Genomic DNA, 27,598 nt, shown 5'->3' with positions numbered 1-27,598 from the left:
TCAGCGGGGAAGACGTAGAAAACGCCGCTGACGTAAGGTGCGCCGCACTTCCGCTTCCAGAGCTATATAGGGCACGTGCGGAAGCCGCGCTTTCCTTCTCGCGTCTGCTGCCGGCTTGTGCTTCTTGCTGTTGTTCCTGAAGCTGCTCTACCGGGTGAGCGGCAGGCTGGTCGTTTCTTCCCTTTTTCTCTCTTTTTTTTTTGCCGCAGTGGGGGTGGGGCGATGGAGCTCGTGGTGTTGGGGTGTGTGGGGGGCTTCGCTCCCTCTTTCCTGGGCCGAGTTGGTCAGGGGTAGTAAGCAGCCTTTCCCTTTCTCGGTCACTGTTAGGACGTGGTCGGTCGGCGTCTTTCTCTCCGCTGGGGATTCTCCTTCAGGTCAGCGTATCTGGCTTTGGAGGAGGAGGGGGGTTGGCCATGTCTGACAGTGAGCGGGTCGGCCGGAAGCTCTGGTTTCGACTCCCCCCCCCCCTTCGAGTGGGACTCGACTGGCCTTTCTCGAGGAGCGCGCGAGGTCAGGGGCTCTTGATCTGAGGCGTTGGTTGGGGCTTCTGCTTAGGGTTATGTGACCTTGAGGAAAGGCAGTAAAGTGATTCCTTAAGGCTTGATTCTCATGAAACATTTTTTTTTTTAATCGAACTTTTGTAACTGCGTTAACGTTATATAAAACCTGGCTCTGAGAAGTCTAGCTTTTTTTCATTGCTCGTTTTCTCTGCTTTTCATGCTGTACACTTAAGCGCCTTCACTTTCCACTGTGAGCTAAATTGAGGCGCGAGTATTGTCCTTTCTCTTTAATGGGTTATATAACCCGTCATACCTAAGAAGTAGCTTGCCCAAGGTTATAAGGAGCCACAGTGAAATTTGATCTGGGCTTCTGTGATTTTTGGATCACTTACTCTTTCTTCCCTTTGCTGTTAAGTATGACAGATAAAAATACTTATTTTTGAATGCTTTCTGAAACTGAAAATCTTTGCTAGTAGATGTGCCTATGTTAGTGAGTTTTATAGCCCGTTCTCCCAGAGCAGCTCATAGTGCAGTCATTACAGCTCAAGAGGGAAAGAGGTAGTCTTAATATTGCATTTGACTGTATCGGGCTGAGAAAGTTAGCTACCTCTTGTATTAAACGCTGCCATCTTCCACCCATTTGGAGAGGCAAGGCTGTTTAAAGCGTTATAGTTCTTAAAGTCATGGATCGGTGATACATTCCCTAAAGAATGTGACTTGTCTGTAAAGCTTTAAATTCTGAGCAAAATCAACTGTTGACTATTAAAATAGCGCAGTACGCTCATACTGTAAAGGTAGTGTCTGTGCTGCCTAATAACTTGCACAGTATTTGTAGGGAAAAAAGTAACCTATTCAAGCTTTGGTTTTCTTCTGAATGGGGAATTCATATTTTACTCCCTTGCTATTCTACTTATTGTAGGTCAATGGCTGCCACTAAGGAGCAAACATTCATTGCAGTCAAACCTGATGGTGTCCAGAGGGGCCTTATTGGATGTATTATCCAACGCTTTGAACAGAAGGGCTTCCGGTTGGTGGCAATGAAATTAATGCATGTAAGTACAGTATTGCTTTTACATGCTGTTGGAAAGGTCTGTTATAAGGAACTTTAGATTGAAAATGTCTAACAAATGGCCACCAAATCTTTAAGCAGAAGGCTTTTCCTTGAACTGTTCTTAGTGATGGGAGCATATGGTACTCATTTTTGCAAGTTATGTCAGTAATTACTACCTTTCAGACAGGCTTATGATGGAACTTTCACCTTCTCTACTGGGGGAAGGATAACAAATGACTTCTGGAATATTTGTTTGGTGATCACCTTCAAAGGCCACAACTTTATTTTGGCTTGACCAGTACTCTCAGCTTCTGACCATAACCCCATAATTGTAGTTAACACCCACAACCTGCTAATGTTCAAGATAAATTACCACCCAAGATCCTCAAGACTTGGGTCACAAGATGCATGGTGAATTTGTGAGCAGACCATATGGGGTTTCTCAATTCAAGATCCATAGTGTGGTACAATAAGCTTAGAAATTTTATATAGTCAACAGGCTGTATGTTTTCACTAGGTAAGATTTCTCATTTGGTATGGAGGTGCTTAGAGCAGGGGCTTCAGAGGTTTGCCCAGTCTGCAGTACATCCTGGTTCTGGACTGCAGGGTCTGTTCAGAAAGTTCTAGGACAGTTTGAATTGCACTTCAACAGGAAGTTCTTTTGAGACACCTTAGGTGGCATTGAGAAGCTTGAAACTTCACTAACCTCCTTTTTTCCATTCATCTGTTTAGTCTTCGAGCTACAGATGTTTTTATGAAAGTTTGTTTTTGTGGTTGGCTATTTTGCATCATGTTTGAACTCCAGTACTACAGCATAAATTTGTTTTAAATTGGGTAAGACCACTACAGAAACTTATGAAATATTGAAAGTTGTCTTAGGATGAACATGTCAGTTGTGGAAGGCGTTTTGAATGTGTCAAAATTTTAATTTTGCACAAAAGTTTTTCTCAAGCCACCTTACTCCCCTGACTTGGCCCCTGCTGATTATTTGTTTCCTAAACTTAAATCCATGCTGAAAGGAAAGTGATTCAACACCATCGAAGACATTAAAGCAAAATTCAACTTAGCAGTTTTTGGTGATTCCTGAAGATGTGTTTAAGGACCATTTCCCAAAGTAGACATTGGTAAAAGTGTATATGTAGGGAAGGGGAGTACTTTGAAAGGACCCAATGGAATAAATTGTAAGATTATTTAATTGATTTTTATAAAATCAGTCCTGGAACACTTTGAACAGACCTCGTTGTCTGGGTAATAAGATAAAATTTGGGCTTATCTGCTAATGAGTACTCCAGATTCCTGCCTGATTCAGGAAAAAAAATTGATTCGATTCAGCCTATTGAAATCGATTTTTCGATTTGATTTTCCTGCCCAAGTGGATGGTTTTTTTCCCCCAAATATCCTGGTGGGTTTATTTTATAGTCTCTTCACCCCTTTTATAGCCTTCACCCATTTTGCCCTCTCCTACCCACACTTGCGCTGTGGTGTAAACAAAATAAACAAGCAAGACTTTTCCTCTCTTAAATCCTAGCGCACGTTCGTGGTCTAACACCACAAAATAGAAAATACAATTATTTTTCTACCTTGTTGTCTGATCATTATTCAGATCTTATCAGTCCCCGGCTCCAGTTGTCTTCTGATAACTTGCTTGCCAGGGTCTTCTTCTTTCTCCGTGCTAACCATCATATTCTGTTTCTGTCCTCCCCTTCCGTTTCCCTTCCCTCCCCCGGAGGTCTGGTATCTTTCCTTTTTTCGTCTCCATCCACAGATCCACCTTTTCTGAATTACCCTTTCATCCTTCATCTCCCTCTCCTTCCCCACCACCCCAGGGTCTACCATGTCTCCCTTTCTCTTCCTAACTACCCTCCTATCCAGTATCTCTATCCCCCTCCACACCATCCCTTGTGTCCAGCTTCTCTCTCTTTCTGTTCCTTCCCTCTCCTGTTCTCTCACACTCCTGTTTTTAGATCCTTATCGTCTATCCTTCCCCCATCTCCCCTCTCCATGATCTCCCCCAAGTTCATCTCCCCCTCCACCAAGTTAATTTCTCTCATCTATCTTCTCCCCATCTCTCCTCCAGTCCACCATCTCCCCTCTCCGTCCATCTGCCTTTTTTATTTTTTTTATGGCACTCCTAAGCCCCCCCCACCACACCCCCTGCACCTTTCCCAAAGAGTCCGGCAGGAGGGATGCACCTGGTAAGAGGTCTGCCCTGGCGGTAGTGATCCACTCCTGCCAGCACTCCTCACGTCTTCTCTCCACTGCAGCCTGCCCTTAGTGAAAACTTCCTGTTTCCACTTGGGCAGCTGAATGGAGAAAAGACGCCCGGAGTAGCGGCAGGGTGAGTCGCGTTCGCTACCGCTGCTTTTGCCTGGCCAGGGAGGAGAGAGCCTTGCTGCCCTGATCTGTACGCAGAGACCCATTCGGGATTTCCTTCTGCCGGAGTCCTTGCTTCGATGTAACTTCCGTTTTTTGCAAAACGCCTCGGCAGCGTTCTTCTTTCTTTTGTTTTTTTCCTTTGCAGGAGCAGGAGAGGCAGAGGGGAAGGCAGGAAGAGCAGCCAGAGCAGGCTGCAAGACCGGGGTCGCGGCGAGAGTTAGCTCCGCCCCCCCCACCCGTGTCATAGGTTGCATCGGGCCCGGGCTCCCTCTTTAAGAAGAAGGGAGCCAGGGCACGAGGCAAGCCTCGGCAGCGTTCTTCTTTCTTTTTTTTTTTTTTTTTCCTTCGCAGGAGCAGGAGAGGCAGAGGGGAAGGCAGGAAGAGCAGGCTGCAAGACCGGGGTTGCGGCGAGAGTTAGCTCCGCCTCCCCCCCCCCCCCCCCACATCATAGGTTGCATCGGGCCCGGGCTCCCCCTTTAAGAAGAAGAGCCAACGGCGCCCAGCTGGTCGGCGTGCGGCGAAGGCGAGAGAGCGCCTTTGCGAAGGAGCCTTGCGAGGGAGCCAGAAACGCCAAGTAATTCACTTTCTTTTCTCTTTTCTCTCTCTTACCCACAGCAGGAACACACCAGCACTTCACGAGAGCAATGGAGGACCCAGGATCCCAGAGGTACTTTCCGGTATACTGCACAGAGTGTAATATGTACGACTACCTCCCCTTGGGAAGGCAGGAGTACATATGCAGTCGGTGTCAGGAACTGGAAAGCCTGAGGATGGAGGTCGGCAGATTGAGGGTCAGGGTCCAGGAACTCGAGGGACTGGAGGGACTGCACAACACAGAGGAGACGAACTGGTCAACCAAGGACACAGACGGAGCAGACTCCATTGTGGACCAAGTGAGGGACCTCGAGAGATTCATCGAGGAGGCCTATAGGAGGAAGGTGGAGGAACAGGACCATCAGCTGCACAGACAGATGTCGGCAGACGAGACCCAGGATCCACAAGGCGACACCGGGGAAGGACCTAGCGGAGGAATCACGCAAGAGGAGGAGACCGTGATTCACCGGGACCCCGAGAGAGAGACACCACATTACACTGAGGACACGGACCTGAGACAGAGGAGGTTGCTGAGGAAAGGGAAGTCTGCTATTGTGGTGGGAGACTCGATCTTGAGAGAGGTAGATAGTCACGTAGCTGGAGGAAGGGAGGACCGGCTAGTGACTTGTCTCCCAGGGGCCAAGACACGAGATGTCACTGATAGGATCGAGAGGATCCTGGACGGAGCAGAGAGAGGAGACTGCGGTGATAATCTACGTCGGAACGAATGATGTGAGCCGGAGGAACTTCAGCATGGCTACACTGACTGACCAGTTCAGGGCCCTGGGACGAAAGCTGAAGCGGAGTACCCGGAGGATAGCATTCTCAGAGATCCTGCCTGTACCGAGAGCAGATACAAAAGAGGCAGGCAGACCTCCAGGCTGTGAATGCATGGTTGAGGAGATGGTGCCAGGAGGAGGGCTTCCACTTTGTGAGGAACTGGACGTCCTTCTGGGGAAAGAGCAAGCTCTACCAGCGAGACGGCCTGCACCTGAGCACAGTGGGAACTAGACTACTGGCAGCCAATGTGAGGAAGGAGATTGAGAGGGCTTTAAACTGAGGAGAGGGGGAAAGCCGACAGCTGATCTGATGTTGACGCTTCGGACAACAGTATCCAGAACAGATGCTGAACGGGCTGACTGCAAGGAGGAAGTAGAGAGACCGGTGAATCTTATGATCAGACAGCGAGGGAAACACCAGGTAAAGGGAGCTTGCTGGGAGGAGACTAAGGGGCATGGAGACACAGGGGGACTGGGTGGCACGAGGGTGAAAACTGAGGGCAATATAGGGGTGCCACAAGGCGAGGGGGATCAAACAGAGGCTCAAGGGATGATAGCCCAGGAGGGGGCCGGTAGGGCTAGAAAACCCAGAGGAAAAGCGGGGGAGTGGGGTGGCGGAAATGTGGGGAAACCGAAAGCTACGAGGGTAAAGGCTGAGGGCAAAGCAGAAGCACAGGGAACAGGAGAACTGCCTGAAATTCAAGGGGAGGCGGCCCAGGTAAATACGGAGGTGGAGGAAAAATGATGGGACCTGCGGTGCTTATACGCAAATGCAAGAAGCCTCATGGCCAAGATGGGTGAACTAGAGGTCGTAGCCAAGGGGGAAGACCTGGATATAATTGGAATTACAGAAACATGGTGGACAGAGGAGAATCAATGGGATGTGGCGCTGCCGGGGTACAAGCTCTACAGGAGGGACAGGACCCACAAGAAGGGGGGAGGCATAGCACTATATATAAAGGACTATCTACTCGGTCGGGATGGATATGGCAAAGAAGACAGAGGGGCTAGAATCGCTATGGGTCAAATTGCCGGGAAACAAGGGTGCAGGCATAAAACTGGGGCTGTACTATCGCCCACCTGGTACGCCGGAGGAAATCGGACACGACTTGGAAGCTGAACTGAGACAAGAATGCAGGACTGGAAGTGTAACAGTGATGGGGGACTTCAACTACCCGGGGATTGAATGGAGTACGGGTCACTCCAACTGCACTAGGGAAACAGGATTTGTAGAAGCTGTGAGGGACTGCTTCATGGAGCAACTAGTCAGGGAACCGACGCGAGGGAGTGCTATTCTTGACCTCATCCTAAACGGATTAGGGGGGCCTGCAAGAGGGGTAGAAGTGGGAGGACCACTAGGCAACAGTGACCACAACGCGATCCGATTCACATTAGAAAGGAGGACACCCACAGTAAGGAGGACCGCAACAACTGCGCTCAACTTCAGGAAAGGGAACTATGTTGCCATGAGGGAAATGGTGGGGAGGAAGCTCAAAAACATCCTTAGGATGGAGACTGTAGGAAGCGCCTGGACCCTATTCAGGGAAACCCTGCAGGAAGCACAAAGAATGTACGTCCCAAGTTTCAGGAAAGGCGGCAAGAACAAGCGGTCAAAGGACCCGGTTTAGATCTCAACAGAAGTAAAGAGGGCAATAAACGACAAGAAAGTGTCCTTCCGGAGATGGAAAAAGGACCCAACGGAGGAAAATCACCAGGCGCACAGGAAATGCCAAAAGGAATGCCACCGAGCGGTTAGAAAAGCAAAAGGGAAATACGAAGAGGGGCTGGCCAGGGAGGCGAAAAACTTCAAGGCATTCTTCAGTTGCGTAAAGGGGAAGCGACCAGCGAGAGAGGAGGTGGGGCCGTTTGACGATGGGGATAGGAAGGGAGTGATTAAGGAGGATAAAGAGGTAGCTGAGAGGTTGAACACGTTCTTCTCGTCGGTTTTCACGAGAGAAGACACATCTAATATACCGGACTCAGAGGAGCTCATGAGTGGGGAACAGGCTGAAAAATTAGAACACAGAGGTAAGTAAGGAGGATGTCCTCAAGCAGATAGACAGGTTAAAATGCGGAAAATCGTCGGGCCCGGACGGGATCCACCCAAGGGTTCTGAAAGAACTAAGACAAGAAATAGCGGGCACAATCCAGCATGTTTGCAACCTATCCTTGAAAACTGGAGAGGTACCAGAGGACTGGAAATTGGCGAATGTCACACCTATCTTAAAGAAGGGATCGAGGGGTGACCCCGGGAACTACAGGCCAGTGAGCCTGACTTCAATTATAGGGAAGATGGTGGAAGCTATGATCAAGGACGGTATTTGCGAGCACATCGAGAGATATGGCCTACTGAGAACAAGCCAGCATGGATTCTGTAAGGGAAGGTCATGCTTAACGAACCTTCTGTAATTCTTTGAGGGAATAAGCAGTCGGGTGGACAATGGGGAACCTATAGACATCATTTACATTGATTTTCAAAAGGCTTTCGACAAGGTGCCACATGAAAGGCTGCTTAGGAAGCTGTGGAACCACGGGGTGGGAGGGGATGTGCACAGATGGATCGAGCACTGGTTGTCGGGTAGACTGCAGAGAGTCGGAGTAAAGGGACAATACTCTGACTGGCGGGGAGTCACAAGCGGTGTGCCACAGGGATCGGTGCTGGGGCCGTTACTCTTCAACATATTTATCAATGACCTGGAAAAGGAGGCAAAGTGCGAGGTTATAAAATTTGCAGACGATACCAAACTGTGCGGCAGAGTTAGGTCCAGGGAGGAGTGTGAGGACCTGCAAAGGGACCTGGACAAGCTGGAAGACTGGGCAAACAAATGGCAAATGCGCTTTAACGTGGAAAAATGCAAGGTCATGCATATAGGGAAAAAGAACCCGTTGTTCAACTACAAATTGGGGGGGGCATTGTTGTGAGACAGCAGTCTTGAGAGAGACTTGGGTGTGCTGGTGGATGCATCACTGAAGCCATCTGCACAGTGCGCAGCAGCCTCGAAAAAAGCCAACAGGATGCTGGGCATCATAAAGAGGGGCATAACAACCAGGACGCGGGAAGTCATCATGCCATTGTATCGAGCGATGGTGCGTCCACATCTGGAATACTGCGTTCAATATTGGTCGCCGTACCTCAAGAAGGACATGGTGGTACTTGAGAGAGTCTAAAGGAGAGCAACGAAACTGGTAAGAGGGCTGGAACACTGCCCATACGCCGAGAGGTTGGATAGGCTGGGGCTCTTCTCTCTGGAAAAAAGGAGGCTCAGGGGAGATATGATAGACCTTCAAGATCATGAGGGGCGTAGAGAAGGTGGATAGGGACAGATTCTTCAGGCTGAAGGGGTCAACAGGCACGAGGGGGCATTCGGAGAAACTGAAGGGAGATAGGTTCAGAACAAATGCAAGGAAGTTTTTTTTCACCCAAAGGGTCGTGGACACTTGGAATGCGCTACCGGAGGAAGTGATCAGGCAGAGTACGGTACAAGGATTCAAACAGGGATTGGATGGATTCCTGAGGGATAGGGGGATCGTGGGATACTGAGAGAGGTTCTGGGATGTAACACAGGTATAGAAAGCTAACCAGGTAATAAGTATAGAAATCCAACCAGGTCGTGCATGTGCAAGACTGGAGGGTTAGGACTTAGATGGGAAGATAGGACTCAATGGGAAACCAAGGTGGCAAGGGGGCCCCTTCTGGTGACTCAGACAGGCCTTGACTGTTTGGGCCGCCGCGGGAGCGGACTGCTGGGCGGGATGGACCTTTGGTCTGACCCGGCGGAGGCACTGCTTATGTTCTTATGTAGTTTGAGGCGGTTGGGGTGTCTGATCTGTAATATAGCCAGGCAATTTGGTAAGCAGAAGCTGCATAGTGCTTTAAGTGGTCCCCAACCCTGTCCTGGAGGACCACTAGCCAATCGGGTTTTCAGGATTGCCCTAATGAATATGCATGGGGCAGATCTGCACTCCTATCATTACATGCAAATCTTTCATGCATCTTGGGGCTATCCTGAAAACCTGACACTTATATAGGGAAGGAATCGCAGGTCATTGTCCTACATCTGGATATATCCCACAGTTTCTGGACTTAGCTGATAAGACCAAACTTTTTTTTTTTTTTTCTTTAATCACCTTGCTCCTTATGTCCAGATCATTTATAAATGTTCTAAAACAATATTCAAGTTGATTCCTGGCGGTCAGGATGACAAGACAACAGGAAGTATAAGAGGATTTAAAATAAGGGAAATTACCATAGATAAACTGAATAAATGCTTATGGTGCAAGCTTCTATATCTGGTTCTGACAGCAGAAAATTAAAAGCAAAATTTGGGTTTTAACCTTTTCCTATCGTAATAAATTTTATCCCAGGACAAGCAGGCAGCATATTCTCACATGTGGGTGACGTCATCCACGGAGCCCCAGCGCGGACAGCTTTTCAAGCAAACTTGATTGAAGTTTCAAGTTTGCACACTGCACCACGCATGTGTGTGCCTTCCTGATCCACTAGAGGGCGCATACCCTCCTCATGGTCCTCAGTTCTTAGTTTTCCGCTGAGCCAGAAAGACCTTGTCTCTCTTCTCTGCGTTCTTCTAAGTGCCTTTCTGGCACCGCGGCTTCTTTATTTTGTTAGGGAGTCGCTGTGCGTTTGTTAATTGATCGTGTATTTCTTTGTTTCAAAAAAAAAAAAAAAAAAAAAAAGAGGACTTTTTATTGTGTTTTTCCTCCGGCAGGCCCTTCTTGGGCCTCAGCCATGCGGCTAGGCCTCATTTGCCTGCAGCTGTATTTTCTTCTTCCCTGGCCTCTCTCTGGGCTCACCTCGTGTGAGCAGAATGGCCGGGACCCTCTTTCCTTCGTTGGAATCGGACTGTGCAGCTTCGATCCCCGGTAAGTTTTTCTTTCTTTCTTTCTTCTAGGTGCGTTACCTCGGTAACACCACCGGCTGAGTCTCAGGCATTCCAGGCATCGAGTGCGATCGTGCCCGCCTCTACGAGACCTTCAAAGCGTGCCTCCTTTCATGGGAATACTCATATCGAGGTTGCCCTTATGGAGTGCACTGCTGCACCTTTATTACCAGTTTCATTGGTACGGTGCCGACTTCTGAAACTCGATGTGCCTCGACGTCGACTGGAGCTTCGTGCCTCGACGTCGACTGGAGCTTCGTCCCTCGACGTCGACTGAGGCTTGGTGCCTCGACGGAGGCTTGGTGCCTCGACGGAGGTTTGGTGCCTCGACGGAGGCTTCGTGCCTCGACGGGGGCTGTGTGCCTCGACGTCGACGGGGGTTTCGTGCCTCGACGGAGGCTTCGTGCCTCGACGGAGGCTTCGTGCCTCGACGGAGGCTTCGTGCCTTGCCGTCGACTGAGGCTTGGTGCCTCGACGGAGGCTTGGTGCCTCGACGGAGGCTTGGTGCCTCGACGGAGGCTTGGTGCCTCGACGGAGGTTTGGTGCCTCGACGGAGGCTTCGTGCCTCGACGGAGGCTGTGTGCTTCGACGTCGACTGAGGTTTGGTGCCTCGACGGAGGTTTGGTGCCTCGACGGAGGTTTGGTGCCTCGACGGAGGCTTCGTGCCTCGACGGAGGCTGTGTGCCTCGACGTCGACGGGGGTTTCGTGCCTCGACGTCGACTGAGGCTTCGTGCCTCGGCGTCGACGGAGGCTGCGTGCCTCGACGGAGGCTTGGTGCCTCGACGGAGGCTTGGTGCCTCGACGGAGGCTTGGTGCCTCGACGGAGGCTTGGTGCCTCGACGGAGGCTTGGTGCCCCGACGGAGGCTTCGTGCCCCGACGGAGGCTTCGTGCCCCGACGGAGGCTTCGTGCCTCGACGTTGACGGAGGCTTCGTACGTCGACGGAGGCTTCGTGCCTCGACGTCGACGGAGGTTTCGTGCCTCGACGTCGACGGAGGTTTCGTGCCTCGACGTCGACGGAGGTTTCGTGCCTCGACGTCGACGGAGGCTTCGTGCCTCGACGTCGACGGAGGCTTCGTGCCTCAACGGAGGCTTCGTACCTCGACGTCGACGAAGGTTTCATGCCTCGACGGAGGCTTCGTGCCTCGACCTCGACGGAGGCTTCGTACGTCGACGGAGGTTTCGTGCCTCGACGTCGACGGAGGTTTCGTGCCTCGACGTCGACGGAGGTTTCGTGCCTCGACGTCGACGGAGGCTTCGTGCCTCGACGTCGACGGAGGCTTCGTGCCTCGACGTCGACGGAGGCTTCGTGCCTCAACGGAGGCTTCGTACTTCGACGTCGACGAAGGTTTCGTGCCTCGACGGAGGCTTCGTGCCTCGACGGAGGCTTCGTGCCTCGACCTCGACGGAGGCTTCGTACGTCGACGGAGGCTTCGTGCCTCGACCTCGACGGAGGCTTCGTACGTCGACGGAGGTTTCGTGCCTCGACGTCGACGGAGGTTTCGTGCCTCGACGTCGACGGAGGTTTCGTGCCTCGACGTCGACGGAGGCTTCGTGCCTCGACGTCGACGGAGGCTTCGTGCCTCGACGTCGACGGAGGCTTCGTGCCTCGACGTCGACGGAGGCTTCGTGCCTCGACGTCGACGGAGGCTTCGTGCCTCGACGTCGACGGAGGCTTCGTGCCTCGACGTCGACGGAGGCTTCGTGCCTCGACGTCGACGGAGGCTTCGTGCCTCGACGTCGACGGAGGCTTCGTGCCTCGACGTCGACGGAGGCTTCGTGCCTCGACGTCGACGGAGGCTTCGTGCCTCGACGTCGACGGAGGCTTCGTGCCTCGACGTCGACGGAGGCTTCGTGCCTCGACGTCGACGGAGGTTTCGTGCCTCGACGTCGACTGGGGGCTTGGTGCCTCGACGTCGACTGGGGCCTGGTGCCTCGACTGAGGCTTTGTGCCTCGACGTCGACTGCGGCTTGGTGCCTCACCACCGCCTGAGGCCTTGTGCCTCGACGTAGTATGCGGCTGGGTGCCTCGACGTCGTCTAAGGCTTTGTGCTTTGATTTTCTGACTCAATGTCGACTGGGGCTTGGGGTCTCGATGTCGACTGAGGCTGTGTGTCTTTGTACCTTCAACGTCAGCTGCGGCCGTGTGCTCCGCGTCATTTGACGCTGGTGCTTTGACGTCGCCTGAGGCTTGTGCCTCGACGTCGACTGAGGCTGAGGGCCTCATCGTCGGCTGGAGCTCGGTGCCTCGTCGTTGCCGAGGCTTCGTGCCGTCGACGGAAGCTTTGTGCCTTGACGTCACTTGGGCCGTTTTACCTCGGCAGCGGCTGAGGTATTGGGCCTCGGCGTCGACTGCGGGTTTGCGCCTCGGCGTCTCCAGCTCCGGTTTGAGAGGCTTCCCCGCTTTCTCTTCGGTTCATTCCGGGCAGCCGTGACGGAATCTTGTAGTGCGGAGTTTGGTTTCCTGGAGGAGACTCTCTCCCTGCTCCGGCTCTATTGCTCCCGCCATGCGTCATCTCGCTTGGCGCAGAGTGTGGCTGAGGATCCGAACCTCCAGGGTCGTCTCGCCGCTTTTACTTGCGTGAGTTCTGCGCTTCTTCAGGCCTCTCTTGCGGTGGCCACTAACCGCCTCTCAGACCGCGACCGGTCCTTCGCCCCTCGGGACGCCTCCAGCTAAATCCCGTCTGCCTTGGTGGGTTGGTCTCCTTCTCCGGAGGGGCCCTCTGGATACCTTTCTTGTGTTATCTCGGCCTCCTTCGCAGCAGCCGCAATAGCTGCAGCAGCGCTGGGTTAGGGTTCAGCCGCCGGCTTCGGCGACTCCTGGCCGTCCTTTTGACTATTCTCGCATAGCCTCTGGGTTGCTCCCCTTCTGGGGATTCCTCCCCTCCCTTCGGGAGGGGTGTCTCTGTGTCTACGCACCGGGAGTATTGCCTCTCTTCTGTCGGTTGGGCATTCCCATCCTCCCTTCTGCGTCTAGTCCTGGCCCTTCGTGACCTGCACTAGTTTCTAGTACGGGAGTGGGTCAGACTCTGCCCACCCCGGTCTCGGGAGTCCGTCGGGGCGGACCTGGACCCAGTTTGTCTGCGCTCCTTCTTGTCTCGGCCTCAGGGGGAGGCCCTTGTTTGTTTATGCCGGAAGGTGGCCCCTCTGTCCTCGGTCCGCCTCCGGTCTTTTCTGCCTCTGCCTCGGCAGGCTGCCTGTCAGCGCTTGAGTCAGCTGGTGTCTCAGCGGTCTTCGGCCTCGGCTGAGCTGTTGCTGATCCTTTTTGGATCAGGGGTCTCCACGGTGATGTTCCGCTGTTCGTCTGGTTTCATCTTCGTGTTCCCCGCTTGACCCGAGCATCTCAGTGATGGCAGGATCGGGATCCCGCTTCCCAGCACATTGTGGTGCCTCCCTCCTGGACACGCTCGTTTCGTTGGTGGGCCACCACTTCGTATCCCCGCATCAGAAGGTTCTGCCGATGGACTCCTCGGCATGGGCTTAGGGGTGCACCTCGACGGCCTTCGGACTCAGGGTCCTTGGTCGGGTGCAGACTGTCGCAGCCGCATCAATCTGATGGAGCTCCGGGCCATTTACAATGCCATGGTGGATTTTCGTTATGGGTTGCAAGATTGCGGGGTCCTGGTGCGTCCCGACATCTCGGTGGCGTTATTTCTGTGACCAAGCCAGGGTGTACAGGTTCCCTGTTACTTTGCAGGGAAGCCCTTCGTCATTGGCAGGGGACGTTACACCACTGCTTCTTTCTTCGGGCGGTGTTTTTCCAGGGCGTGCAGCATTGTCTGTTGGACACGTTGAGTCGCCCTTTTCGACCGCATGAATGGTTGCTCCATTCTCGGACTCTGCGGCATGTGGTTGTTCGGTGGGGAACCCAACAGGTAGTTCTGTTCGCTTCGCCCCTCACTCACTGGTTGCCTCGATATTGCTCGAGGATGTTCTCCTGGGTTCGCATCGAGGAGGATGCTTGCCTTCTCGATGGAATGGGCAGGTTCCTCTATGCGTTCCCTCCCTTTACTCTGATTCTCGGGTCTTTGATACACCTCCTGTCGGTCTGCGCCACCAGGATCTTGATGGCTCCTCTGTGGCCCTGGCGGCCATGGTTCTCCCTGCTCCTACAGCGTGTCAGGGAGACTCAGCTTCTACCTATGTTCCCGTCTCCGCTGTCTCAGTGTTGCGGTTTCTGTTGCATTCCAATCTGCAGTCTCTACACTTATCAGCTTGGTTCCTCGCAACGTGCCTCCCTCCTTCTGTTTCTCTCAGTCGGTGGGGGTGTTCTCGAGGCCTCTCGAAAGATCTCCACTCGGCAATGCTTTTCCCAGATATGGTCCTGATTTGCTGAGTGGTGTGCTGAGCACCGCATGGATTCGCTCTCTGCCTCCTTGCCTTCAGTGCTGGATTTTCTGTTGCACTTGTCTCGGTCTGGTCTCAAATCTACATCTATTCGAGTCCACCTCTGTGCTTTTGCTGCCTTTCTTCGGCCGCTAAATGGGACGCTGCTCTCCGTCCACCAGATGGTTTCCCGTTTTATGAGGGATTTCTTCATTGTACATCCCTCCGGTGGTTTGGGATCTTTGTGTGTTCCTGGCTCAATTGGTGATACCTCCATTTGATTCCATTGATGAAGCTCTTTTGAATTACTTCACCTGGCAGGTGGGTTTTCTGGTTGCTCTCACGTCTGCTCGCAGAGTCAGTGAGCTGCAAGCTCTGGTTGCGGACCCGTCTTTTCCTGTATTTCATCATGACACGGTGGTCCTGCGTACTCAACCCCAGTTCTTGTCCAGGGTGGTTTCGGACTTTCCTTTCGATCTTTCCATTGTTCTTCCGGTCTTTTTTCCGAAGCCCCACTCGCCTCCTAGCGAGGTGGCGCTTCACACAATTGACTGTCAGAGGGCGTTGGCTTTTTGTCTTCAACGCACTCAGTCTCCTTGGACGGTTCCTCAATTCTTTTTGTCCTTCGACCCTAATTGGTTGGGACGCCCAGTTTCCAAGCGCACCTTGTCCAACTGGTTGGCTGCTTGTTTTTCCTTTTGCTACGCTCAGGCTGGTCTCGCGCTGCAATGTCGAGTCACGGGACATAAAGTCCGAGCGATGGCGGCTTCTGTAGCTTTCCTCAGGTCGACGCCTATCGAGGAGATTTGCAAGGCTGCCACTTGGTCTTCGGTTCATACTTTCACCTCCCACTACTGCCTGGATACTCTGTCCAGGAGCGACGGCCGGTTTGGCCAGTCGGTTTTGCGTAATCTGTTTTCTTGTATTGCCAACTTCCCTCCGTCCCTTTTTGGTTAGCTTGGAGGTCACCCACATGTGAGAATATGCTGCCTGCTTGTCCTGGGATAAAGCACAGTTACTTACCGTAACAGGTGTTATCCAGGGACAGCAGGCAGATATTCTCACAACCCGCCCGCCTCCCCGAGGTTGGCTTCTTTGCTAGCTATCTGAACTGAGGACCATGAGGAGGGTATGCGCCCTCTAGTGGATCAGGAAGGCACACACATGCGTGGTGCAGTGTGCAAACTTGAAACTTCAATCAAGTTTGCTTGAAAAGCTGTCCGCGCTGGGGCTCCGTGGATGACGTCACCCACATGTGAGAATATCTGCCTGCTGTCCCTGGATAACACCTGTTACGGTAAGTAACTGTGCTTTACGTTAACGCTGGTTCCAATCGTAATTATTTTAGCAAAGTTTTTTGTATTCACTGTTTACAGTTATTGTAAACATAATATAAATAAGTCATAAGTTTGTAAATTCAAATATTTTGTGTTCCTGACTCTTTTAGTCCATACAGACTGTTTATCCAGTCATTTTTGGAATGTCCCGTCATTCGGGACACACGATAGGAAAAGGTTAAGAATCCAGGATCAGGTGATCTGCAGAGACAGCTGCAGATCAGAGTAAATTAGGTCCTAGTAAGCGAGGTCCTGATGTAAAGGGGTGGGGGCTGCGGCAAAAGCATTGTCCAGGACAAATGGATTGAGGCACCTGACTTGAAAATGTGGGGGTGGGATAGGCAATATACCGTGTTTCCTCAAATAAGACAGTGCCTTATATTTGGTTTTGGGCCCCAAAAACGCACTAGGTCTTATTTTTGGTGTATACACATGATCTCCCTTCTCCTTCACCCAAATTCTTTCCTCCCATCCCCCACATGTGCAGCACTTAAGGCTGCTTCGACTTTGTCTGGGGATGTCACTCTGCCACGTTACTGATGACATCATCAGTAACACAGCAGAGTGAAATCCCCAATGGATAAGGCCGAAGCAGCCTGTTTAGAGTGCTGCTGGATGAAGATAGGGCTCACTTGTGGTCAGTGGGGAGGGAAGGATGGAGGATCAGCAGGGGTTCAGCTGCACAGTGGGGGCAGTGTGTGTATGGGGGGGTTGAAGAGTTGCTAGCAAATCCTGGGACTAGGGCTTATATTCAGGGTAGGTCTTTTGTGGAAGCACAGCAGAAACTTGAGGGAGAGGCCTGAAACCTCTGAAGTAGTAACAACTAACTGGGGGATTTTTTACAACTTTTTCCCTTCAGCAGGAAGCTGGGCTGCTGTTGGGCTTTTTACCTTTAAGTAAAAATTAAGAGGTATGATGTAAGATTGCTTGTTTTAAAATGTCAGAAACTGTGCCATGGCACATCAGTGTTCTCCCCAGAAATTTTTTCCAGCTGGGTGGCATGAAAAAGTAGCTGGGTGAGGTGGGATGGGGAAATTTGGTGGTGGGGAAAATTAACCCCCTCTTTTACTAAGGTGCACTAGCATTTTTAGCGCGCGCAAACCCCGCGCTATGCAGGAAAACGCCATCTTAATGCTGGCGTTGGCGTCTAGCAACCGTGGCAATTCTGCACACGCTAAAACAGCTATTGCAGCTTAGTAAAAGGAGCCCTAAATGTATACTATTTTTATTAGTTATTATTTTCCAATGCTCAATATGACTTCCTTTTTTAAGATTTGACACTTGTGCCAGAATATTTTTACTAAATTTAAGAAGTATCCAATTCTAGAAGGGAATAATTAGATATTTGTTCTCTTTCAAATGGTATAGAGGTTTAAAAAAGGGAAATATGTTAATGAAGTCATTAGGTTCAATCTGCATGAATTTAAAAAAAAATATATAGCTCATCCAGTCATACAAGAAATGGCTCTACAGCACCTCTAATGTTTTGATCACTAGGTTCCTTCCTGAGGTCTCACTGAAGATATGAAATAGATGCGATCCCCACTTCCAGACTAGAGTTGCGCGGGGACAGAAATCACACCCATCCCTGCCAAAGTCCCACCCGTCTCCGTGAGGAATCCCACCCGTCCCTATAAACTACAGAAATAGTTATTTCATTTAATTATGCTACTGAATTAATGGCTCTGGTAGAAACCCATTTACAAATAAGTAAAAAGACTTTATTAATTTGGAAATATTAATTGGGAAGAATACATACTTTGTAAACGGGTTTCTACCAGAGCCTCTAATGTTTATAAATTTTTATCAACACAACTAATATACTACCTTATCCTAAAGCAAAAAAAAAAATTTTTTCCTACCTTTGTTGCCTGGTTTCTGCTTCCCTCATGTTCTCATTCAATTCCTTCCATCCACTATCTCTTCTCTCTGCGTCTTCCATTTGCTCTGTTACTGTGCCTCTCCCTTTCTTCCCCCTTCCAAATTGGTCTGGCACCCACTCTCTTCCCCATGTCCTTTCAGCGTCCTCCCTCCATCTTCCCCATGTCCTTTCAGCGTCCTCCCTCCATCTTCCCCATGTCCTTTTAGCATCCTTCTCCCCCACCCCACCCCCCGTCTTCCCCATGTCCTTTCAGCGTCCTCCCCCACCCCCCCACCCACCCCCGTCTTCCCCATGTCCTTTCAGTGTCCTCCCCCACCCCCTGTCTTCCCCATGTCCTTTCAGCGTCTTTTCCTCTCCACTCCACCTTTCCTCCCTTTCTCCCTCCCTGCCCCTTACCTTTGTGGTGCTTCCCTGCCCGACTGACAACAGAACAGGCCTGGTCCAACAAACCTCCCTGCCCTGTAACCGCGAATCTAAATTAACTTCTTACAGCAGTTGGAGTATTGAAGCTGTTGTAAAAGTAATTTAGATTCACGGCTATAGGGCAGGGAGGTTTGTCGGGCTGGGCCTGTTGGTCGGTCGGAGGAAGCGCCACAAAGGTAAGGGGACCTGGCCGGCTGTGCACCCTCCTCCATGGCTGCACCCGGGGCAGATCTCCCTCCCCGCCCCCCCCCCCCCCCTTTGGTACGCCACTGCCGATCGCAGCACACAGCTGATCGGAACGGAAGTCTTCCTGATGTCAGTGCTGACGGGAGGGAGGGAGGGCTTTGCTTAAGCCCTCCCTCCGACGTCAGCGCTGACATCGTTCCATTCCGATCCGTTCCAATCGGCTGTGTGCTGCGGCAGGGTGCAGGTAGGGAGAAGATGAGCCTCGCATCCAACCTCGCAGGATCCCCGCAACCCTAGGGGGCGTCCCCACGGGATCCCCGTGACCTGAAGGGGGAACCCGCGGGATCCCCGTCGTTCCCATTCCTGTGCAGCTCTCTATTCTAGACCTCTTCACATAATTTATGGAGAGGTGTTACTAAGCCTTGAAGGAGACCTGTGTGATTGATCTTTATCTGCTACTTTTTTATTTTCCTGTTGTGCAAAGTGAGAGCTAGGGCAGAACAGTTTAGGTAAAGATGCAAGTAATTAGCAATGTATTAAATATTTTATATTTATTTGTTTGTCATTTGAAAGCTGCTTGATGTTAATACAACTTTAATTTAATTCTTTATAGTGTGTATGGGGAGTGAGACAGCACCTACATCGACAGTAAAGTTAGAGTAGGGTCATTAAATCCAGTGGCGTACCTAGTATATATAACAGCCAGTGCTGATAACTTTTTAACAACCCCCTCCTCTATATAAAAAAATGTTTTTAGTAATAATCCATGAGTCACACAACAAGGGTGCACTTAAGAAAAGGCAGCATCTTAAACACTGCAATGAGCACTAGAACACCAACACACGCAATGTAAAACTAAACAAGCCAGATCCTGCACAGTCAATTGATCCTGTACAGTCGATGCTAATAGAAAGCCATGTCCTTTTTATACACAGACAGATACACCTTCACTCAATATGGAATAATCACAGACAAAAAATAGAAATATGTAGACAAGTTAAACTGAACCAAGAAACCACTCTGCATACAATGCAACACCACAGAAAGTGATATGTCCCCTAATACTATGCAAAATATAAAGACAATAGATGTAAATTTGGAAAACTGCTACATAACAATCACCACTTTACAAATTAACAAATAGAAATAAAACAAATAATGAGAAATAAGAAAATACCATTTTATTGGACTAATCCATTTTTCAGTTATCTTTCTTAAAGACAGTACAGCAGGAGTGCCCACACTTTTTTGGCTTGTGAGCACTTTTTAAAATGACCAAGTCAAAATGATCTACTAACAATAAAATTTAAAGAAACACAGAGCACCCTGTACGCAGAGAATGTTAATTATCATTGTTTTCAGGGTTTTTTTAGAGGTCAAGGCAGATGACTTTAAAATATGCAATGTCACCTCAGTAACAGTTATATAAAGACAAATATACCCGCTCCCCTTTTACTAAACCGCGATAGTGGTTTTTAGCGCAGGGAGCTGCACTGAATGCCCTGTGCTGCTCGATGCTCAAAGGCTCCCTGCGCTAAAAACCACTATCGCGGTTTAGTAAAAGGGGGCCATAGTGCAAAATATAGGCAGCCGATATAAATTCTCAAAATGGACACATTTTGATCACTAAATTGAAAATAAAATCATTTTTCCTACCTTTTTCTCTGGTGATTTCATTGAATCTCTGGTTGCACTTCCTTCTTCTGACTGTAAATGCAATATTTCTTTCTGCCTTTATTCCCCTCTCTTCTTTCTGTCTCTCTCCCCCCCTGCCTGTCTTTCTTTATCTTGCCCCCCCAAGCCCCCACGCCAATTTCTCCATGCTGTTTCCCCGAGCCAGGCCACGCATGTACAAGCGCTGGACTCGCAAGACTTCACCTCCGACGTCAATTCTAACATCAGAGAGGAAGTTCCAGGCCAGCCCGGCAGCAATTGGCTTGTACACGCCTGGCCTGGCTTGGGGAGGCAGGAAGAAAAAGATTGCAAAAGCAACGCGATCGATTTTTCTACCTTTTGTCGTTTCTGCTTTAATCATCTTCTCTTCGCTCTCTTCTTTCTATTCAGCGTTTGTCCTTGCTCCCTTCCATGCAACATCTGTCCCCTTTGCCTCTTCCACGCAGCCTCTACCCTCTCTCTCTCTCTGCCCCTTTCATCTACTGTCACCCTCTCTGCCCCTTGCAGCCTCTGTCCACCCTCTGCCCTTTCCATCCAGTGTCCGCCCTCTCTCTGTTCCATATGGCATCTTCCCTCTTATGTCCCTGCAATAAACTGTATATCCTGTGCCCTTTCTCTCCTTTGTACATGATTCATTTCAGCTTCACCCCCTCCCCTATGCTCTGGCAACTGTCTTCTCATTTCCTTCCTTTCTTCCCACTCCACCCCATAGTCTGGCATCTCTATCTCCTTCCCTTATCTCCCCCATGCCCTGGCATCTCCCTCCTATCTCTCCCTCTCCCTCCTTTTCTGGCACCTCCTCTTTTCTTTACCTCTGGTCAGGCATTTTGTCTTCCTTAGTTTCCCTTCCTTCCCCCAATGCCCTGACATCTCTTCCCTCTCCTTCCATCTCCCCCTCCCACTCCATTCTCTGGCATCTCTTCTCCTTCCTTTCTCTCCTTCCTTCCTTTCACCTGGTCTGGCATCTGCCTCCTCCCCCTCCACCATATGCCCTGACATCTCTCCCCCCCCCCTCCATGGTCTGGTAGCTCCTTTCTTTTCCTTCACTTTGTCTTGGCATCTTTCCTCTCCTCTCCCTTCCCTGGTCTTCCTTCTCCCCTTCCCCAATTGGGTGCAGCAGCAGCATTTCTCTTCCCATCCCTCCCATCGGCAGATTGCAAGCTTCCTTCCATCGCTGACCTATCTTCCATAGGTCAGCGATGGAGGGAAGCATACAACTTGCTGCTTTTCCTTGCTTCGAGCCTTCCTTGTTGCCGGGTCCTGCCTTCACGGAAATAGAAAGTAGGCAGGACCCGGCATCGAGGAAGGCCTGAAGCAAGTAAAAGCAGCAAGTTGTAACCTTCCCAATGTCGTTCACCTGTCTCCTGCCTTAGCCCGTAGCGAACTCGTGCTTTGGGGCTCTAAGGTCTGTGTGCTGGCTTCCCTTCTCTTCTCCTCCCTGCCCCCCCCCTCCCCGGGACATAACTTCCCGTTTCGGTGGGAAGAGAAGGGAAGCCGGCACACACCTTAGAGCCCCAAAGCATGAGTTCATTATGAGCTAAGGCAGGAAATCTCCAAGTTGGTTAGAGGTGGGGGGTTTTCTTTTTTTTAAAAAATGTTGAGCAGCAGCAGTAGTGGCAGGATTCGCGATAGATGGCAGCCAGGCAGTCATCTAAATTAGCCGCATGGAGTGCCCGGCTAAAAGGCCCTAGGAAGAACACTGCATATAGAATGTCCCCTTTATTTTTCTTTCTTTTCCTGTGGATTTCCTTTTTTTACCCATTGAGGAGCAAGCTTCTAAGAACATAAGAATAGCCTTACTGAGTCAGACCATTGGTCCATCGGGCCCAGTAGCCCATCTTCACTAGCCTTATTAGCTGGAATCAGAGCCTGCAAACAGCCTTAAACACTATTGCCCCTATTCAGATATTTATTCCTAATACAACATGCAAAAAGTCCTGGTATCACAGCAGTCTTCACCTCCTGAAACATTAGTATAGAGCAGTGGTCTCAAACTCAAACCCTTTGCAGGGCCACATTTTGGATTTGTAGGTATTTGGAGGGCCTCAGAAAAAAATAGTTAATGTCCTATTAAAGAAATGACAATTTTGCATGAGGTAAAACTCTTTATAGTTTATAAATCTTTCCTTTTGGCTAAGTCTTAATAATAATATTGTCATTTATGGTTAAAAAGACATATGATTAAGAAACTGTTTTATTTTACTTTTGTGATGATGATAAACATACCGAGGGCCTTAAAATAGTACCTGGCGGGCTGCGTGTTTGAGACAACTGGTATATAGTGAGTTTGGCATAAGCAACATATTTCCTCTGATCTACAAGCCTGTAGAAACTTTCAAAAGGAATATAATTAAAAATAGCAGGATGAAAGATCTGATAACCCCCAAGATGTCTTTATTAATATCAAGACTCACTTATCTTCCATTGTGCAATCTGTTTCCCTCAGCTGATGTTTTAGGGAATCACTTTCTCAATAAAGTTTCTAAACTTAGACATTTTTACCAACAAATTTTTCAACAGATATGAAACCATGTTCTATAGATTCTTTAGTAGTTCAGTCTTCATCATTTACTACTTCTACCTCATGAACCTTGCCCCATCAAACTGGTCATCTTTCTCACTTCAGTCTCTGGATAAATTATCCAAGATCCTCTCTAATTAGAAGTACAACTTGTTCTTTAGATCCAGTCCCTTCCTCGTGGTTAAAACTGTCTGTTCACAGCCTTTTGTCACTCGCTTTAAATTTGATTAATGTTTATCATTAGATGTGGAAAAAAGCCCTTGTCCATCCAATCCTCAAATCCAACTCTGGAGATCATTCTGACCCTAATAACTATAAATCTATCTACAATTTGTGCTCCGTTTCCAAATTGACAGAGCATTTTATTGAACAATTATCATAATTCGCAGATTGAACTCATGCTCCACATCCATGACAAGCAGCCTTTCGGAAAGACCATAGTACAGTGACTGCTATTGCCCTCCTGAATGAAGTTCATGTCATCTTGGAATCGGCAGAGTCGCAAGCTTCCCTCCATTACTGACCTATCTTCCATAGGTCAGTGACGGAGGGAAGCTTACAACTTACCGCTCTTCCTTGCTTCGGGCCTTCCTCGTTGCCAGGTCCTGCCTTCGCGGAAACAAAGTAGGCAGGACCCGGCAGCGAGGAAGGCCCGAAGCAAGTTGTAAGCTTCCATCTGTCGTTGACCAGTCTCCTGCCTTAGCCCGTAGCAAACTCATGCTTCGGGGCTCTAAGGTGAGCATGTTGGCTTCCATTCTCTTCCCCCCGGGAGGTAACTTTGGTTTCAGAGGGAAGAGAGGGGAAGCCGGCACGCACACCTTAAAGCCCCGAAGCATGAGTTCGCTATGGGCTAAGGCAGGAGACTGGTCAACGACAGATGGAAGCTTACAACTTGCTTCAGGCCTTCCTCGCTGCCGGGTCCTGCCTACTTTGTTTCCGCGAAGGCAGGACCTGGCAACGAGGAAGGCCCGAAGCAAGGAAGAGCGGTAAGTTGTAAGCTTCCAGCCAAATCTCCAGCTGATGAGTGGTGAGGTTTTTTTTGTTTTTTTTAAAATGTTGAGCAGCAGCGGCAGCTGCAGGATTTGTGATGGATGGCAGCCGGGCAGTCATCTAAATTAGCCGGGCGGACCGGCTGGCTAAAAGGCCCTAGGGAGAACACTGCACACTGCAAGACCTGCAAGGAGAGGTGCCAGTTGACTGCACATTCCAGATGCCTGCCAGCTGCAGCACAGGTTTTAGTGTGCTGTGGCTTCTGGATGTTTGCAAGACTGTTTTACATAAAGCAAAGGTAACCTAATTTATGCCTGGAATTATGGTAACTTTATTTTCTCCTTTTTTCTTTGGCTGTAGTTGGGGGAAAATGGTGTTTAAATATGGATTAGCAAGCTTCCATGACTGCCTCATTTAGAGTGAAGAGGGTTTCCAGGATTAAACTAAGTCGAGAATTTCCTTTAATCTTTTATGCAGGCTTCTAAAGATCATCTGGAAAAGCATTACTGTGATTTGAAGGACAAGCCTTTCTTTAATGACTTGGTTAAGTACATGAGCAGTGGACCAGTTGTGCCTATGGTAAGTCTAAAGTTGGATTTTTTTTTTTTTTTATTATTGAGAATTTCTTCACACTGGATAGAAGTCTGGTGTTCTAGCACTACAAGTAAGGTTCTTTACAACTTTCACATCATAGGAAATTTCTTAAGGTGTTCAGATACTTTGTATTAGGGGAGAATATTTTCATTGAAGGCAGCAGAGCATCAGATGGCAAAGTGACCTGGCACACAGGGAATGTTTGCTGTCTCATTACTGAATTCCAGCCAAAGGTGTAAGGGGAAGAGGACTGCTTAACCAATCTTTCTTCCTGTAGGTGTGGGAAGGTCTTGATGTAGTGAAGACGGGGAGAGTAATGCTAGGAGAAACCAACCCTTTTGATTCCAAGCCTGGTACTATTCGTGGTGACTTCTGCATTCAGGTTGGCAGGTAAGTAATGCTGATCTCTATCCCCTTTCTGTGTAGACTGGGTTCCTGCTGTGCTGGCAGCAATCCTCAGTACTGACCAGATCAACAAGCTTGCAATATTCACATGCATTTTCACAATCTAAGGATAGAGCTCAAAGTTTACAAAGGCTACATTTGTGTTTTTACTTATTTTAAATGAACCCTAAACATTTTTTGTTGAGGGGGAGGGATGTAGTTCCTTGGAGAAACCAAAAATCTGACCACTTCACTTTTAGATACCCAGTCTTCTCTAAAATGTCTAGACCTCTAAATTTTTAGAAATAATTACCCCTCAAATATTCACTGATGGGAGGTTCTGGATATACTTTGGTTAGCTATTTAGAATTGAGTTTGAACATCAGAGCCCAGTTTTCTGACTTCATGGTAATCCTGAAATTTGGTGTAAATCTTTCCCAGTTTGGTTACTCTGTTCAAAAGTCCAAATTAAAATCTTTTTGAAGGCTAGCTACTGAAGTTAATACTTAAATTTAAGCAGTAGCATGAAATTCTTTTGAGTAGAAAGTGGATTTAAACTAGGTAACTTGTTTGTTTTTAGCCCTTAACTACTCAACTAGGGTATTGGCCTGCAGACTTGCCCTGGGGAACCCAAATAAGATTCTGCTTTGCCAGGCAGGATCACCCAGCAACCATTTATGTTGGGTGTCAAACTTTTTTTTTTTTTTTTTTTTTAAACTCCAGCACACTAAATGGAGCAAATGTTTTTCATGGCACATAACAAATTATAAAATTGCAAAATCAAAACAATTTGAGTTATTTAAAGTTCTTTAAGCTATGTATGGATAATTGTAACACCAGTGGAAAAAGTACTATAGATAGAATAGAATTGCTAATCAATGTGATGGATGTGCTTTTGAGTGCAAATTAACTCAAATGTGGCTTGACACGCAGAGTACATATTTCATCATCCACCATCTGCAGTCATGTGTGGGTTTTTAAAATTTGTCTTGAGCTGAAAATCCAATTTCCCAAAGATCCAAATGGTAACAAAACCTTGATTGCTTTGTTCAAGTTTCAAGTTTATTTTTGACTTGGATCGCTTAATTTAATTTGCTAAGCGATTTACAGATAAAAAATAGATACAACAGATTAATTATAAAAGAATACTTAAATTTAACACATTATCATACAGAATAATAGTCATACAAATTAACAGACACATGAGGAAAGAAAGGGTAGAACTACAATCGTATATATTAAAGAAAACATAAATGGTAAAAATACAACAGGTAAGGGAAATAACGGAGAAATAAAAAGGTAAAAAAGAAAAAGTTTAATAATAATCCTTAATTAAGCTCACACATTAAACACATCTTTAACTGTTTCAGATCATTTTCTACTCTGAGATACTGGGGCAAACTGTTCCATAATTGTGGGGCTATCACAGAAAAGATGTCAGTGCGACAAGTTCCAATGACTTTTAGCGATGGAACTGTCAGAAGTTTTTGATCAGTGAATCTTAAAGAGCGTGATGTACTATATGGAATGAGTAATCTATTGATGAATTGGGGTTCATTCGTAGTCAATGTTTTAAAAACTAAAAGTAAGATTTTAAAAGTAATGCGATGGGTAATAGGGAGCCAATGTGATTCGATCAAGAGCGGTGTAACGTGGTCAAATTTTTTGTGGTTGTGTATTAATTAGGATAACTACAGCATAAAAAAATAAAAATAAAATTACTTGCTGTTTTCAAGGACCAATCGCATCAAAGAATGCTTGTCTGGGCAGTTGTATCCTTATGGACACTTTCCTAGTGCACATACTCCTTATGCACATTCTATTCTAGTGTATACTTATAAAGGGAATTTTTTAAAATAGTGAAATTCAGGAATGTTATATAGCGCACACCAGTGCTGTGGCACACAGTTTGAGGCACTGACTTGTGTAGACTAGTTCAGAAGGATTACTAGGTTGTATATGTCTGCACCAAGAACTAAGGGCGAGCAGGTGGTAGCCCTCTAAAGGAAATACAGATCTGTACTTGTCATCTTTCTGGCAGGGTTCATACCTATTTGTCTGGAAGGAATAATTGTTAGTATCTTAAGGATGTAACCTAAGATATAATAGCTAGCACAAATGTAGGAAGAAACCTGCATCCAGGAAAAAGCTTTTAAGTACAGGGTGCCCACAAAACCACTCCTTGGTTTTAAATGGTTACAAAATTAAAACTTATTGGAATATGTTAATAAATAAGATGACTGCAAATACAGGTTCCCAAAAGCACAGTTGGCAAGATACATAATCACTTGCACTTTCACCCTTATAAGCTGCAATTGGTGCAGAAGTTACAACCTTCAGACAATGCAACATGACAAAATGACCAGATGTTTCTCGAGTGGCGCTGAGATTTTTCTTTTAGGGGTACATGAGACAGTGTACATACCTCCATTACTTGCTACTATGGATGATCTGCAGGAATGTATCACTGAAGCTACAAACATGATCATGCCACCTACTTTGGAGGTCTGGTCAGAGCTTGAAATTTCAATGTTTGCTGAGTAACAGGTGGGGTGCACGTAGTGTATGTAATCAAGATATCGTATGAAATGTTGAGTTGATGAAACTGTAGCCTCAAAGGTGAAAAGTCAATAAATTTTGGTTTTATAACCACTTAAAATCAATTTTTGTGGGCACCCTAAATAACTAAACTTGTTACAAATTTGGGGATGAGTCCAGTGTGAAGCTATTAATCTCTTGCAGCCTTTCTGGGAGTTAACTTACGTATATGCTTTCTCTAGAAACATCATTCATGGCAGTGACTCTGTGGAAAGTGCCAAGAAGGAGATCAAGCTTTGGTTTAAACCAGAGGAACTTGTAGACTACACAAGCTGTGCTCGGGACTGGATCTATGAATAGAAATGTCCAAAAACATCAAAGTGTGACCCCTGACTGTAAAATATCTAAAGGCTGTGCCTGGGAAGTGTGCATTTGTTTATACTGTATCAACAACAAATAAGCTGTCAACTGTATCTTGGTATTTGGTATAAACTGATCAGTGTTAAAAACATGCATCATCCTTTATAAAGGTGATTTGAAATTAA

At 48.2% G+C, this 27,598-nt stretch overlaps 1 protein-coding gene across 1 annotated transcript; it reads left to right on the top strand.

Moving 5' to 3' along the window:
• On the top strand, positions 1 to 27,598 carry LOC117368305 (nucleoside diphosphate kinase B-like). The gene is made up of 5 exons (XM_033961838.1): positions 1 to 154; positions 1,420 to 1,552; positions 24,015 to 24,116; positions 24,409 to 24,521; positions 27,296 to 27,598. The coding sequence occupies exons 2-5, from the start codon at positions 1,424 to 1,426 to the stop codon at positions 27,411 to 27,413; spliced, it is 462 nt and encodes a 153-aa protein (XP_033817729.1). The 5' UTR covers positions 1 to 154; positions 1,420 to 1,423; the 3' UTR covers positions 27,414 to 27,598.

Source organism: Geotrypetes seraphini, chromosome 10 (genome assembly GCF_902459505.1).
Source record: "Geotrypetes seraphini chromosome 10, aGeoSer1.1, whole genome shotgun sequence".
Lineage (NCBI taxonomy): Eukaryota > Metazoa > Chordata > Amphibia > Gymnophiona > Dermophiidae > Geotrypetes > Geotrypetes seraphini.
This window is presented reverse-complemented; position numbering and strand designations above follow the sequence as displayed.

Excerpts from the sequence above, each read along its gene's own strand:
- LOC117368305 (XM_033961838.1), top strand. The coding sequence starts at position 1,424 with ATGGCTGCCACTAAGGAGCAAACATTCATTGCAGTCAAACCTGATGGT. Across the intron at positions 1,553-24,014 it reads TGGCAATGAAATTAATGCAT|GCTTCTAAAGATCATCTGGA; the intron begins GTAAGTACAGTA and ends TCTTTTATGCAG. Across the intron at positions 24,117-24,408 it reads GTGGACCAGTTGTGCCTATG|GTGTGGGAAGGTCTTGATGT; the intron begins GTAAGTCTAAAG and ends TTCTTCCTGTAG.